General features: G+C 36.7%; 3 protein-coding genes across 11 annotated transcripts; all 3 read left to right on the top strand.

Annotated features, from left to right (window-relative positions):
• The first annotated feature begins 1,519 nt into the window (after window positions 1-1,519).
• On the top strand, window positions 1,520-4,595 carry LOC125203862 (uncharacterized). 6 transcript variants are annotated; one of them, XM_089061945.1, is made up of 5 exons: window positions 1,520-1,658; window positions 2,052-2,709; window positions 2,816-2,915; window positions 3,027-3,323; window positions 3,641-4,595. In XM_089061945.1, exons 3-5 carry the CDS (start codon window positions 2,827-2,829, stop codon window positions 4,539-4,541), a joined length of 1,287 nt encoding a protein of 428 aa, XP_088918071.1. In that variant the 5' UTR covers window positions 1,520-1,658; window positions 2,052-2,709; window positions 2,816-2,826; the 3' UTR covers window positions 4,542-4,595. The 6 variants fall into 6 exon arrangements, with proteins under 6 accessions (XP_088918071.1, XP_047958323.1, XP_088918070.1 ...); XM_048102366.2 differs by having other exon boundaries at window positions 2,816-3,323; XM_089061944.1 differs by having other exon boundaries at window positions 2,801-3,323.
• A 1,318-nt stretch (window positions 4,596-5,913) lies between these two features.
• LOC125204688 (uncharacterized) lies at window positions 5,914-11,391 on the top strand. 4 transcript variants are annotated; one of them, XM_048103395.2, is made up of 4 exons: window positions 5,914-6,029; window positions 7,735-8,467; window positions 8,574-9,077; window positions 10,334-11,391. In XM_048103395.2, exons 3-4 carry the CDS (start codon window positions 8,584-8,586, stop codon window positions 11,232-11,234), a joined length of 1,395 nt encoding a protein of 464 aa, XP_047959352.1. In that variant the 5' UTR covers window positions 5,914-6,029; window positions 7,735-8,467; window positions 8,574-8,583; the 3' UTR covers window positions 11,235-11,391. The 4 variants fall into 4 exon arrangements, with proteins under 4 accessions (XP_047959352.1, XP_088918072.1, XP_088918074.1 ...); XM_089061946.1 differs by having other exon boundaries at window positions 7,305-8,467; XM_089061947.1 differs by having other exon boundaries at window positions 5,930-6,029; window positions 8,435-8,467.
• A 2,281-nt stretch (window positions 11,392-13,672) lies between these two features.
• LOC125203573 (craniofacial development-like protein) lies at window positions 13,673-15,911 on the top strand. The gene is made up of 5 exons (XM_048101954.2): window positions 13,673-13,832; window positions 14,040-14,114; window positions 14,245-14,384; window positions 14,814-14,999; window positions 15,245-15,911. The coding sequence occupies exons 2-5, from the start codon at window positions 14,045-14,047 to the stop codon at window positions 15,611-15,613; spliced, it is 765 nt and encodes a 254-aa protein (XP_047957911.1). The 5' UTR covers window positions 13,673-13,832; window positions 14,040-14,044; the 3' UTR covers window positions 15,614-15,911.
• The last annotated feature ends 300 nt before the right edge of the window (window positions 15,912-16,211 follow it).

Here is a 16,211-nt window from a genome sequence, read left to right as displayed (position 1 = left end):
TGTTGGCAGAAACTGGAATGGTTGATTGTAAACCAGTGGATACCCCGATGGTACAAAATCATGGACTACAGATAAAGGAAGGTGCAAGGCAGACTGACAGGGAGAGATACCAGAGATTGGTTGGCAAGCTTATTTATCTATCCCTCACGAGACCAGATATTGCTTATGCAGTGGGAGTAGTGAGTCAGTTCATGCACGCACCGCAAGAGGAACATTGGGAGGCAGTCTTGAGGATTGTCCGGTACTTGAAGGGTACGGCTGAGCATGGACCCATGTTTGGAAAACATGGGCACATGGAAATACACGGTTTTACTGGGCAGACAATCCGAATGATAGGAAATCGACTGCCAGATATTTTACCTTTGTAGGAGGAAATTTTGTGACATGGAGAAGCAAGAAGAAGAAAGTAGTACCGCTGTCTAGTGCAGAAGCATAATTCAGAAGAATTAAGAGTGGACTGACAGAGATATTATGGTTGCGGAAACTGATGACCGAATTGGACCTCCGACCTGTCCTACCTTGTATCTCTGAGAACCCGGTTCAACATGATAGAACCGAACATGTGAAAGTTGACAAACATTTCATAAAGGAGAATATTGAAGCAAAAGTGGTGGAAATGCCTTATGTCAAGTCTGAGGATCAATTGGCGGATATCTTGACGAAGGCGGTAAATTCAAAATCTTTTCAAGAAGTACTGTGTAAGCTAAGTATTGGGAACCCTGTTGCTTAGCTTGAGGGGGAGTGTCAGAATAATATCGCACGAAATCAGGAAGAAGATATGAAATTGATATGGGAATATATTGTGCCGAAAATAGAGTAGCAATAATTGTAATTAGGTTTACCATATGTAGATTTCCTTAGTCTATTTAACGTTGTAAACACTGTATCATTTTTACACTGAATAGAACGAATTCCCTTTACCGATTTCTACACCTCCAACACAGCCCACATAGCCCGGGCCAAGTCGGACCTAGACCCATTATCGAAAGCCCACATTTCACGCTCGACCCGGGTTTGGGGATTAAACAGTTTTAACTCTGAAGCCTTAAAAAAATAAGCATGCTAACTACTTCATCCATAGATAGAGGGGATGCATTTCAACAAAGAATCACACAAACAAGATCAAAGCAAATTAATCAATCAGCGTTTCTATTTTCAATTTCGATAGTCTTCTCTCCTTATTGTTTTTTATCATTTCCTGTCTTTCTCAAAACAGAGAATTACAAATTCTGCCCCCTAACTATGCAATAACACCAACGTGGTCCGTGTACTTTAAAAATATATCCTCGGACGGGTCTAACATTTGATGTAATATCATTGTAATATCAACTCTCATTTGAAATATAAAATGAATTATATTAATATTCATAAATTGGAAGAAGCATTGTAATTCTTAGTTCAACTTTTTAAAGAATAAACTAGAAGATTCTGTAGAAAGATGTATTGTTTCTGTTGGTCCAATAAATCTAGCCATATGATAAAATGTTATAAAAATGAAGCCGTATATTATATATATATACCTTCATCAACTCCATTTGGGGGATTCACTGCCAAAATGATCGTCCACTCCCCATAGCCTAACCTCAACCGTGTTCTTAATTTTCAACCCTCATTCACGTCTCATTATCGGGTACTCACATCTTCGTTACTAAATCAGGGTATTTCTACAACCTTAGCTTATTTTTGTAGCTTAAACGTTGATATAATATTGAATTGAGAAGCATTGGGTTTTGGTCATATTGGTATGTTTATGTGTGAGATTTAATTTTTTATGTATTGATGGTTATCAGATTATGAGATCTTAGGTGGTGATGATTAGACTTTGATCATAAATATTTGAGTTAGTGTTCATGAAATTATTTGATATATTTATTCAAATTATCTACGGATACATGTCTAATGGTGTAGTTAAACTTAATTTGGAATGAAATTTGAGGTGAAAGTGAGATGGTTGAAAGTGAAGATAAGATATGGTTTAAGTATTTTAGTAATATTAAGCTTGCTTATTATCTGACTAAAATTTTTCAATCATAACCCTTTATCTTTTGCAGGCTATTCGGGTTAGCACAGAGGTTGCAGGTTGCACTAACATCCCTTATTTTTTTCCATGTTTAGTTAGATAAGTTGATAAAAATAAATCGTGTAGTGAGTGTTTATAAAAGGACAAGTGAAGGTGAATAAAAGAAAATTTGAAAACGAGTCATCAAAATAATGCTCCACCAGTTCCGTCCCACAATAGGAGTCATATTTAGTGTGGACACGGATTTTAAGAAATGTAAAGAATAATGGGTTAGAAAAGTTAGTGGCATATGTGGTCCACTTTTTTATATTGATATATAATAGAATGTGAGTGAAGTGAGTTAGTGGAATGTGAGACCTACTTACCATTTATGCAAAAAGTGAAATACGACTCTTATTGTGGGATGGGAGGAGTAGGAAAGGGGTGAACCGAAGTTGGAAAAAAGGAAAGAAAAAAGAAGGGGAAAAGTTTAAAGAATATAGAAAAGTTTGGAATATAGAAAAGTTTAAAGAATACATAAAAGCAACCGAATACAGAAAAGTTTAGAGAATATAGAAAAGTTTAAAGAATATAGAGTAGTAGCATTAAGTTTGTGTTAGTAGCTCTCTTCTCTCTATCTTCCGAAGTCCAAAACCGAAACCTCCCACAGCGATTCGCGATTGAGCCAACTTGGAAAATATTTAAATTAGGTATGAGCTTGTTTATTGCGTATTAGACTTTTTTGTTTTTCTTCATTTGCCTACAGTCTTAAAGTTATCGACGGAATTTTCCTTTAGTCAGAAATATTACAAGCAGGTAGCTATGTGATGATGGGCGTCATGCTTCCAGATTGCATTGCTATTCAAGAAACTTATGATACTAGTAGATGTTATTTATACTACAACGAAAAAGAAAGGTTAGTATATGCTGGGGAGCAGAGTGTGTTTAGCACGCTCGTGAAGATAGAAGTGGAACGAGCAACAAGAAACCCCAACTACGTTCACCTCCGATTTAGTAATTTCAACAGGTATTGGTCGAAGAGGGAGAACAGCAACGTCGTCGTTGCTGAATCAAAGCAGCCCGTGGAAGACATAAAGGATCCTTCATGCACGTTGTTCCAGCCGGTTCAGGCACCTGGTCGGGAGGCAGGTTTGTTTTCATTGAATCACGTTCCGACCGGTCAGCGTGTGTCGGTAGCTTTCAGGACCTGGGACGTTTACGTGAGGGAAAACCCCCCAGATTGCGTCAGTATACTAACTTATGTGGATTGGAGTACATTGGTGAAACTGCCTGCCCGTGTGGCTTTCAAAGGAGATAACGGCAGGTACTGTTACATATTATCATTAGCAAGTAGCAGCACATTAAAATAGTTCGTATTTGATCACATCCCCATTCATGCATATAAATACTAGATTTAAATACAGAAACGCAGAACAATATCATGCGTAGGACATTTTTAGATCATTATTAATTTATTTTTGACATTAAACCCAAATCTTATAATATGACCAAAAACTGTTTAATTACGACCTTCTGCATTTTTGGTTAACTATTGATCATTAGATCATCTAATCCAAGGGCTAAGATTTAGGCTGCATTTATGGATTTAGATGTATTCTTGTTTTGATCATCTCCATGTAGGTACCTCAGAGGAATATCCAAGGATGGGAACAACTACATGCAGTTCTCATCAAATGATCCTAATGACTGGTCATCCGGCCACAAGGTGTATCTCATGCCCAACGGATATGTCCGGATAACATCGGATCACTGGAGGGGCCAGTTTTGGAGGCGCAGTCCTAGCTGGATATGGGCCGATTCCGATCAGTCTTCCATCAACAATCGCGACACTCTCTTCTGGCCGGTCAAAGTAGACGACAACAACACAATTGCACTCCGCAATGCGGGCAACAACCAATACTGCTCTCGTCTCTCCTCCAGATGGAAGCGCGACATGTTAACTGCGGGCGCCCAGAACATCACCAAGGAAGCAAGACTGGTGGTGCAAGAGCTCGTGTCCAAAAGAAACATCTGCAACGTCAGATATCAGATGCAGGATGCTAGGATATACGACGAGCTGCCTTACGTGGCGGGCACATCCATTGTCACTAACACCGGCAGACAGGAGGCTACTATGGCTGTTCAGGTTACGTATCAAGACCAGAAATCTTATACTTTTAGCCGTAGCTTTTCTTTAACAGCCGGGGTGGAAGCCACCATCAAAGCTGGCGTGCCCTTTATTGCGGAAGGAGCGATCAAAGTCTCTTTTAATATAAACGCCGCCCTCCAGTGGGCAGAGACCACCACCACCACCACATCAGTTATGGCTTCGAATTCGGTTCCTGTACCTGCGAGGAGTACCGCTACGATACAATATGTCGGGACGAAGGGCACCTGCGATGTTCCTTATTCCTACACACAGCAAGACAAGAGCTCCGCCAATGGCAGTGTTTCTTACACTGAGCAGGCTGATGGTATTTACAAAGGCACCAGTTGTTACAACTTCCGCTTTGTTATCAAATCCACTCAGCGCCTTGACTGAGCATCCCATGCCGATTTTCCCAATCATCAATAACGTAATGAAGTTGATTTCTTATATCTAGCTACCAATATCAACAGTATTTAATCAATGAGATTGGGTTTGATCATTAATCTGATAACACTTTTCATTAAAGCATTTAATCAAACACTTTACGGCTATAACCTCCGGTTAACCAATAGTTGGATTTAAAGTTATAAAAGGAAAATGATTATCTAGATAGAAAAAAGAATAGTGATTGGATTATTATTAACGGAAATGGACCCATCTAGAAAAAAAATCTTATATAGATTGGTGTTGGAATTGTAAAGATATGACTTTTAGATATACAGATCTAGAGTGCATTTGATTCATCTTTGGATACAACTTTCCATCTATCAATTTTAATAACAATTGAACATAATAAAAACATACATTTTAGGTCATTTTTTTCACGCTTGCAAACCGCCTTTGACTTATATTACAGAGAGGCTGTTCATTCAATTATTACAATAAGTGGTACCAAAACCACTTTATTGATGGTTCTCTAATAATCGGAATGCTCATGCTTTGGAATTCAAGGAATCGAATTCTTAGATATCAGATTTTGTGTAGAATTCTTTTTTTTTTAAGGTCGGCGATGGCGTCGAAACAGATCTTTAACTGTTGTGCCATAACTGAAAGACAGTTTCTTCCAAATTGAACTATATGGATTTTGATTATAGAGAATTTAATTATATGTCCATTTTCTATATTTAAAAATAATTTATTAAAATATTCAATTACATTTTCCTCTCTATTTAATCCACCTAACAACTGCTCCTAAAATCTCGTGTAACTCAAAAATGTGGATATCTTGAGTGGGACGGAGGAAGTATTACGGCAGTACTCTAGCAGTCTTGCTGCATTGCAAAAAAAATGGGCTTTACGGCTTTACCGACGTTTTCGTCAATAATGTAATGCCCAAAAAGTAATGTTTGAAAATAAGGATTTTAAAAAATATAATGAAAATTGGGTTGAATAGGTTAGTAAAATATGAGTCTCACTTTTATATATTTGTTTTATAATAAAAATGAAGAATATGAGGCCTATACATACCATTTATGGTAAAAAAAGTGAAAATGGACTCTTAATGGGGATGACTTGAAATGGCAAAAGTTGACACTTAATGAGGAACGGAGGGAGTAATTATCTACAATAACTCTCATTTGAAATATAAATTGAACTGTATTAATACTCATAAATTGGAAAAAGAATTTAGATTCTTAGTTGTTCAACTTTTTAAAGAATAAACTAGAAGATTCCATAGAAAGATGCTATTATTTCTATTGGTCCAATAAGTCTAGCCATATAATAAAATATTACAAATATGAAACCATATATATATACCATCAACTCCATTTGGGGGATTCACTGCCAAAATGATCGTCCACTCCCCATAGCCTAACCTCAACCGCTTTCTTAATTTTCAACTCTCATTCACGTCGCATCGTCGGGTACTATTAATTCAAGGTATTTCTACAACCTTAGCTTATTTTTGTAGCTTAAACGTTGATACAATGTCGAATTGAGAAGCATTAGGTTTTGGTCATATTGGTATGTTTATCTGTGAGATTTAGTTCTTGATGCATTAATGATTATGCGATCTTAGGTGATGATGATTAGATTTTTATCATCAATATCAAACTAAATGAACTCTAATTTGTACTCCATGACCCATCTGGAGCAAATATTTGAGTTAGTGGTTCATGATACTATTTGATAGATTTATTCAAATCATCTAAGGATACATGCCTAATGGTGTAGTTAAACTTAATTGGGAATGAAATTTGAGGTGAAAGTGAGATGGATGAAAATAACATAAGATAGGGTTAAGTATTTTAGTAATATTATTTTTAGTTAAGCTTGCTTGTTACTCCCTCCGTCCCCGATTAATTGTTACTCTTTTCCATTTCGGTCCGTCCCTCAATAATTGTCACACTTCTTTTTTACCATGAATGGTAAGTAGGTCCCACATTCCACTAACCCACTTCACTCACATTTTATTATAAAACCAATAATAAAAAATGGGTCCCACCTTCCACTAACTTTTTCAACCAACTTTTCTTTTCATTTCTTAAAACCCGTGCCTGGTCAAAGAGTGACAATTAATCGGGGATGGAGGGAGTATCAAACTAAAAATTTTCAACCCTAATCCTCTAAATATAGCGGGCTATTTGAGTTAGGACACGGGTTACAGGCTGCACTGACACCCTTTGTTTTTGTGCATGTTTTAGTTAAATAAGTTAATACAAAAATCGTGTAGTGAGTGTTTTTAAAAGATTAGTGAAGGTGATTTATAAGGGAATAGAAAACGAAATAAAACAAGAGAAAAGAGGTGAATCGAAAGTAGGAAAAAAGGAGAAGAAAAAAGATAAGGGGAAAAGTAAAGAATATAGAAAAGTTGGAATATAAAAAATATAAAAAAGTTAAAACAATATAGAAAAGATTAAGGAATACAGAAAAGATTAGAGAATATAGAAAAGTTTAAAGAAAATATAGAAAAGTTTAAAGAATATAGAGTAGTGGTGTAAGTTTGTGTGAGTTGCTCTCTTCCCTCTTATCTTCCACTGCGATTCGCGGTAATTTGGTCAGCCACATCAACCCAACTTGAGAAATAGTTGAATTAGAGGTTAGATTCTTCCATGAGATTGTTCGTTTTTAATTTGCCAACAGTCTTAAAGTTATCGACGGAATTTTCCTTTAGGCAGAAATATTACTGTAATATGTATATATGTTTACAAGCAGGTAGGTGATCATGGGCTTCATGCTTCCAGATTTCATCGAAATTCGAAGATTACACGGGTCACTAGTTGTTATAGAAGATATCTTTAATTTTTGGTTATTTTTTATTTGTTTACTTATAAAGAACTATTGTTTAATTAGGATATATTGTGTTAAATCATCTTGGATTTTCTTATTGATTCTTTCCCAAGTCGAATTGTCAAGACAAGTATGGTAGAATTCCCATTTCATTGAGAAATAAGATTAAAACTTTCTTTCGAAACCCTAGCACTCCAACTAGGAGAATCTTTCTTTATTGTTCAACGTTTTTGTGTGTGCTCTACAAAAAATTCGATAGGGAACTCAAACTCTATCGACTCGTGCTTTAATTGAGTCCTCTTCCTTCACGGTCGCTTATATTTGACGTCGTTTTTGTTTGACGATGCTGCGGAAGAGTGGATGTCCTATTGGGAGGATAATGTTGAATCGAAGACTTGGGATGGTTTTCTTCTAGCAGCTGAAAACCAATTCGACCCCAATCTTTACGAGGACTACGTTGGGAAGTTAAAGACAGGGGAAAAGTAAAGAATATAGCAAAGTTGGAGTATAAAGAATATAAAAAAGTTAAAAGAATATAGAAAAGATTAAGGAATATATAAAGGTTTAATTAGAGAATATAGAAATATTAAAGAATATAGAAAACGGTTTGTGTTAAAATGGCAATATCTCTTAAAGTGACACTGTGACATCATGTATCCAACAATATTATAAACGCTACACAGCAATAGTATAAACGCTACACAGCAATCAATAGATTGTTGTCTAGCGTATTGGATATTGCTGGCCGATAAAAAAATATTATTCTGGTGTATTGGATATTGCTGGCTGAAAAAATTTACCCTTGAGCATTTTTTATGATTGTCACATGGCTGTTGATTATTCGTCCATGTGTACAAATGATTGGCTAGGAATGGTGGTATGGTGTTATTTTAAGAGGTGTTGTCATTTTAACGCACCCCTATAGAAAACTCACAGAATATAGAAAAGATTAAAGAATATGGAGTAGTAGTATAAGTTTGTGTGAGTAGCTCTCTTCTCTCTATCTTCTAATTAAACCGAAACCACCTGAACTCCCCGGCGATTCACGGAGCCAGATCAACCCGAATTGGAAAATAGTTGAATTAGAGGTTAGATTCTTCCATAATCTTGTTTATTAATTGCATACTAAACTTGTTTGTTTTTCATTTGCCAACAGTCATAATATTAATATGTACTCCACATGTTTACAAGCAGGTAGGTGATCATGGGCTTCATGCTTCCAGATTTCATCGCCATTAAAACAATTAGTTATCCTAGTAGAGGTCATTTACACTACAACGAAAAAGAAAGGTCAGTAACTCTTGGGGAGCAGAGTGTGTTCAGCACGCTTGTGAAGATTGATGTCGAAAGAGCAACAAGTAACGCCAACTACGTTCACCTCCGATTCAGTAATTCCAACAAGTATTGGTCGAAGCGGGCAAACAACAACGTCGTTGTTGCTGAGTTGAAGCAACCCGTGGAAGACACAAAGGATCCCTCATGCACGTTGTTTCAGCCGTTTCAGGCGCCTGGTCTGGCGGCAAGTGTGTTTTACTTGAATCATGTTCCGACCGGTGGGCGTGTAATGGTAGATGTGGCGAACTGGGGCCTTTCCGTGCAGGTTGGAGCCTCGGTTACGCAAGGTCACCTAACTTATGTGGATTGGAGTACATTGGTGAAGCTGCCTGCCCACGTGGCTTTTAAAGGGAACAACGGCAGGTACTGTTACATATTCTTGTTATTATCATCTAATGGGTATGTATTACTCTCACCATCCGCCATTAAATGTCTCATTTTTCACTCACACTTTATTATAAAATTAAAATATAAAAAGATCCACAAATGCGATCCGGTCAAATATGGGACATTTATTCATGGATGGAGGAAATACTATACATATATAGGTACATGAGGATTGATCTGCCGGACACCACTATGTGGCAACATCATCGTCAATTTCATCTCTTCCTTCCTAATTTCATCACCCTCTCTACTCTCTCATATCTCATCGTCTCTAATTCTCTCTCCCTCTCTCCTCCTCTTTCATCCTCTCTAATACTCACACACCCCTTCTCTCCTCCTGCGGTAGTTGACATTTATTTTTTATTCGCATCAATTTTGTTATACAATTTTAACAAAAACTCTTGGAAAATTTCGATTGTAACAAATGCAAATTAAACAATCTATATCTAAAATGTAAAACTCAACAATACAAAATGCAATCAGCCTATAACTAAAATGCAATCTAGCGAAATCCATCTATAGCTTCTACAAATGTATATTGCATTTTAGTGTTTACCATATTGCATGTTTCATACCGCATGGCAGCACGAGATCAGATGTACGTTGTAACTTTAAAATTAGTTATTTTTTAGGCACATCCCTATAGGTTTGTGTTAAAATGACAACACCTCTTAAAGTAACACCATACCACCATTTCTAGCCAATCATTTGTACATATGGACGAATAATAAGCTGCCATGTGGCAATCATAAAAAATGTTCAAGGGTAAATTTTCAAGGACTGCAATATCCAATATGCTAGACTGCAATTTTTCTCATCTGCAATATCCAATACGCTAGACTGCAATCTATAGATTGCAGTCTAGCGTTTATACTATTGCAGACTAGCGTGGTGTCGTAGTGTCACTTTAAGAGGTGTTGTCATTTTAACGCACCCTCATCATATATAGGATTGTGTTAAAATGACAACATCTCTTAAAGTAACACCATACCACCATTCCTAGCCAATCATTTGTATATGTGGACGAATAATAAGCTGCCATGTGGCAATCATAAAAATTGCTCAAGGATAAATTTTCACGGACTGCAATTTTTCCCGATATAGATTGCAGTCTAGCGTTTATACTATTGCAGTCTAGCATATATAATATTACAGTCTAGTGTGGTGTTACAGTGTCATTTTAAGAGTATTGTCATTTTAACGCACCCCTATATATATATATATATATTCAGGTACCTTAGAGGAATATCCAAGGACGGGAACAACTACATGCAGTTCTCATCAAATGATCCTAATGAGTGGTCATCTGGCCACAAGGTTTATCTCATGCCCGACGGATATGTCCGGATAACGTCCGATCACTGGAGGGGGCAGTTTTGGAGGCGCAGTCCTAGCTGGATATGGGCCGATTCCAATCAGTCTTCCTCTAACAACCGCGACACTCTCTTCTGGCCAGTCAAAGTTCAAAACAACAACACCATTGCACTCTGCAATGCGGGCAACAACCAATACTGCTCACGTCTCTCAACTATAGGGAAGCGCGACATGTTAACTGCGGCCGTCCAGAACATCACCAAGGAAGCAAGACTGGTGGTGCAAGAGCTCGTGTTACATAGAAACGTCTACAACGTCAGATATCGGATGCAGGACGCCAGGATATACAACGAAGTGCCTTATGTTGCATGCGCATCCTCTGTTACTAACACGGGCAACCAGGAGGCTACTATAACTACTCAGGTTACGTATAAAGACCAGAAATCTTATAGTTTTAGTCGTAGCTCTTCTTTGACAGCAGGGGTGGAAACCACCATCAAAGCGGGCGTCCCATTTATTGTGGATGGAGCGATCAAAGTCTGTTTTAATATAAACTCCACTCTCCAGTGGGCGGACACCACCACTACCGCCACATCAGTTATGGCTTCGGGTTCGGTTTCTCTACCTGCAAGGAGTACGGCTACGATCGAGTATGCGGGGACAAGGGGCACTATCGATATTCCTTATTCTTACACACAGCAAGACAGTAGCTCCACTGATGGCACTGTTTCTTACACTCACCAGGATGATGGTATTTACAAAGCCATCAATTCTTACAACTTCCATTTTGTTATCAAATCCACTAAGGCCCTCGTCTAAACGTCCCATGCCGTTTTATTCCAGTCATCAATAACCGTGATGAAGTTGATTTCTATATATTATACAAGCTAGCTTCATAGCTAAACTTCTGTCATGTAACGGAAAGTATGAATATCAAATGTAGTTCATTAATAAGATTAATATTGTTTTTGTATTATCAATTTGATTACTCGAAGTTGTTTAGTATTTAGGTTAAATGGATTTTCGTTGAAGCATTTCACCAAACAGCTTGAAGCATTTCACCAAACAATATTCGTTGAAGCATTTCACCAAACACTTTCTGGGTATTTCAGGGCTACATATTTACTCGAGTTTCTGAAATATGTCTACATAGGAACACACACATAATTATGCATATATTCCCAATGGTTTTGAAGCTTTCAAGATATGTCCTTAGCTTTTCTACGGAGAACTTTTATTTATCTTTGAATACAGCTTTCCACCGACCAATTTACACAAACAGACATCTATTTGCATTTCCAAGTGCATCAACCTCTGCGGCCTGCGTTAGTAACCCACGCGCTAGCGATGCGACAATGTTGATTCTCATCCATACTGCTTCGTGTATCTGTATATTTCTGTGCCCTTACATTCAGGGCCAGGAACTGTTTGATGAAATGCTTGAAATGAATAGTGTTTTATGAAGTTTTGAAGTGGCTAGGAGTAGTAAAATCTATCTATAAAGGTGGCTAGTTATTGAAGATACACAATAGCTTCTTGATTCAAATCAAATGAAGCAATTTTAGTGAAAATTAGTAACATTTTTTTTCTGTTTTATTCTTTGGTCACTTAGTATTACATTTAAATTTTCTTATAGTTTATTACCTACTAACTTAACATGCTAAATATTTTTTTCTTTGTCTCCATATCAATAAAACTTACTTAAATAACTAGGAATGGAGTGAGTACTTATCGAGAATTTTTGTATCCTTTCATCCCAACTGGTGTTAGAATATTTCAACTTGGGTGGAACAGAAGGAATATTTAATCCTTCAATTATCTTTAAAAAGTTAAAAAAATATCTTTGAAGGCTTATAAGAAAATATGCGCCTTTCATCCCAACTGGTGTTGGAGTGCCTTTCTCTCCTAATCCTTTGTTTTTCAACTCTTAATTAATCATTGGATACATCATACATATATTTCATCGAAATTAATCATTTATTTTGATTGTATGTGTATCGTTTAAAAGCAGGTGATCATGGCCTTGATCCTTCCAAGTTCATCGCCATTAAAACAACTAGTTATACTGATAGAGGGCATTTATACTACAGCGAAAACGGAAAATCAGTAAATCTTGGGGAGGAGAGTGTGTTCAGCTGATACGATCATTATTTAGTTTAGATAAATTAGGGATTTTGCATATCTTTTCCATAACTGTCATGAAGTTGATTCCTGATATGTAAGCTAGCTTCATAGCTAAACTTCTGACTGAAACTACCAATATCAATAGTAGTACATCAATAAGATTGGGCCATATATAAGATTGTTGTTTAATTATCAATTTGATTCCTCCTAGTTGTTGAGTCTTTTGGTTAACTGCGCTTTCAGGATCAACTCTCAAGCATTTTATCAAACGAGATTCGCTCAAGCATTTTATCAAACGAGATTCACTCAAGCATTCCATCAAACAGTGTTTAGTTAAGCATTTCATCAAACATTTCACTCAAGCATTTCAACACTTACCGCCTAGAATCTCCGCATCTCAGCTTAAAGCTATGAAGCAGTTTGGCCCAACAAAGCCCATTTCCCAGCCTTACAGCACGCTTGACTCGGGTTTGGGAAACATAGCCCGGCCCAATATAATCTTTCTTTTATCATTTCTCTTCATATAATCTTTCTTTATCATATGTTTTGAAAACCAATTTCTACTACTACATAGGATCTACAATTTCGTATTTCAATTTGTGTAATTTATGTTTTTTGTTTTTTCTTATTTTTATTTTAGTTTATTATTTGTTATTCTTTTATACATTTAATCGTGCAATTATTAAATATTTGAAATAATAGTATTATTGTTCAAAATAATATAAAAATAAATATATAATGATATGATTGGATAATCATTGATAAACTAATAAAAAAATATTAATGAATTGAATTAATATTAATAAGATAGATGATGATGTGAATGAAAAGGAAACTATTTAAATAATTGAAAAAATTTATCCTCATTTTCTAATGTTTTCTTTTGAATTATAAAATGGAGCGAGACAGCTTGAACATTTTTCCTATTGAAAAAGTTTATCCTCATTTCTAATGTCCTATTGAAAAATTAGTCAGATTCACTTTTTATTGAAAATTCACACTTTCCACGTTATACTATTTTTTTATGCACATTTTTTCCTATTGAAAAAGTTTATCCTCATTTCTCCTATTAATTATTTTTTCTTTATGTATTTTATAAATCATAATACTATTATTATTAATTTTTTTATTTGACTTTAGTTCTCTCACAGTCACTGTATCACTGCTCCGTCTCATCAATTCCCAATTTCCGTTCTCCCTCTTTCAGCCCTAATTTCTTTTGCCGTTGCGCCGCCGCCTCTCGTCTCCTTCAACCGCCACGAAGCCTCTTCTCCGGCGGCCCTGCTCTGTAACGTAAGCTCTCTCTCTCTCTCTCTGGCCATTATTGTACGGAAATCGGTCCATGGAGCTGATTTGAATTTGATCTGTATGCAATGAACAAAATACACAGGAAGTAGTATAGTAATTTGTGGTTGTTGAATTGTAATTGTAACATTAAAAGGTTTAATTCAACTGTCACACGTATAGTTATTCCAATTTTTTTTATCTCGCGATGTGTAGTGAAGATGGAGGAGTGTCGTACGGAGTCCAAACAAGATGTTGCTCCAGTTTCAGAGGCTCAGCCTGAAGAAATGGGTTAGTACTTAGCAGAGCTGTTTCTCTTTGTCCAATCTCTTATCCCCTGTTGTTTTAACCTATGGTATTAGCTTCACTATATTGCATTAGAGATTCTCTGAGACAAACTGATTTAATTTGTTGATGACAGAGAGAAAAGCTCGTGTAGATGCTGTGTGGCAGCAAATGAATAAAGGTGTGCCTTCTAAATCTCTTAAAGGTATTCTGGATATCCGGAGTCCAAACACAAGCAAGTCTGCTCGAGGAAGTTCGGTGCAGAAGTCGTCAACAGTGAGAAACAGCTCTACTACTACACTCATCCATCTTTACTAGGCAAAAATTAGAATATCTAGATATGTGACCGCTGAATCAAACCACTTGCAATATTGCACACTAGTTGTCTTTCAGTCTTCACACAATCATTTTCTGTTATCATTTTACAATTCAATAGTCGCGAACTACTATGCTACTTCTTGTGTATTTTGTTCAATGCATACATATTACATTGAAATCAATTCCATGGATTGATCTCTGGTCAATAATGGTCATAAAGAGCGAGACAATGCTTACGTTACAGAGCAGAGTTCCCGAAGAGTGAGGGGGGTGGTTGTGCTGATTTTGGGAAAGTTTGTTTCTTTAAGTAAATTGTGAAGAAAATTTGTTTACCTTGACTAAAACCTTTGACAGTGAGGAATCTCCCTCACCCGCCCTATCTTTCAGGGTTGGATGAATTATCTCGGTTTGGGATCAACTAAGACACCATCTCCTGTACAAGGGTTGGGAAAGCGTGCCATAACAAGTGAGAATAGTTCCAGTGAGGAAGCAAAAAAACTTGCTGCTGCCGCTCTTTCAGCAGTTAAGGATGCTGCTGCTGCTTCAGCTACTACAGGAAGGGGAAAAGTGGAGGTTTGTTTTTCTGCTCTAGCATCTTTTCTACGAATTCCACTTCGTAGGTTCTAATCATGTTTTTTACTTGGGCGTTTCAAGTTTCAACTATTACTTCCACATCATCATATGATCACTTTAGAAGATCTTTGTAAAAGTTAAATGCTGTGTTTGATGGATCCGAACTTCAGCAGATATCTATGTCACAACATATGTTCCTTCACTTCGTATCATTTACTAGATTGTGTAATTTGTCAATTTGGTAGGTTACTGAAGTTCGAGACTTTGCTGGTGAGGAAATTGAAGTAAGGAAACTCGTTGATACTGCCTCGAAAGAGGCAGCTGAGAAAGGGAAAGGTGTAGCCGGCACTGTCTCAGCTGTTGATGCTGTTCTAGAACAGATCAAAAAGAAGCCTAAACTCAGTGTCCTTGACAAGACAAAGATGGACTGGGGTGAGTTCAAGGAAGAAAACAAAGGCATGGAAGATGAACTCGATGCGTACAAGAAAAGTTCAAATCAGTATCTGGACAAAGTTTCTTTCTTGCAGCGTGCTGATTACCGGGAGTTTGAGCGAGAAAGAGATGTCCGGCTGGCATCTCAGGCCAGGCGAAAGACTGACATGAGAGAAGACTGATCGAACTACTTTGGCTTGAAGGTTTCGAGCTAGGCCTCGTTGCTCTGTCCACATCTCTAAAATCAAATGGAGGCCTTAATCTGCATATAGGTTTATCTCCGCATTCCTCGTTTGAGTTTCAGCATCAGCTGCATTTTTCCAGGATGACTGAGATGCCACAATTATTGAGATGTTTAGAAATGTATTACATAGCAATTTTCCCTCTTTAGTTTCTTGCCATCTTATTATGCAAGAACTTAAAGAGTTTGTGTTATGCTAATACTGAATGGAATTGAATTGGTTGTGCCAGTTTGTCTAATTGAGTTGAGACCAATGTTGTGATTCCTTCTTTAACACTGAAATTGTAAAATTGATCGGTTATTTCAACTGGTCAAAATAAATAATCTCCCAAAACTATTCCCTAATCAAATGATCACTTTTTCTCCACTAATTATTCATTAAAAAAAGATTAGTACTTTTATTTATTTTTCACTTAAACTACTCAAATCACAAACAAGATTATTTTTAGGCTCCGATGATTTTGATTGGTAAAGATCAAGATAAAATCTAAAAGAAATGGTTTAATCTAAGTTTTGATAATTACCTTCCCAACAATTGT

This window comes from Salvia hispanica, chromosome 6 (assembly GCF_029641045.1).
Source record: "Salvia hispanica isolate PSC_SH4W2 chromosome 6, Shi_PSC_v1, whole genome shotgun sequence".
Taxonomy (NCBI): Eukaryota; Viridiplantae; Streptophyta; class Magnoliopsida; order Lamiales; family Lamiaceae; genus Salvia; species Salvia hispanica.
The sequence above is the reverse complement of the archived record's forward strand: the minus strand, read 5'-3'. Positions and strand labels throughout refer to the sequence as shown.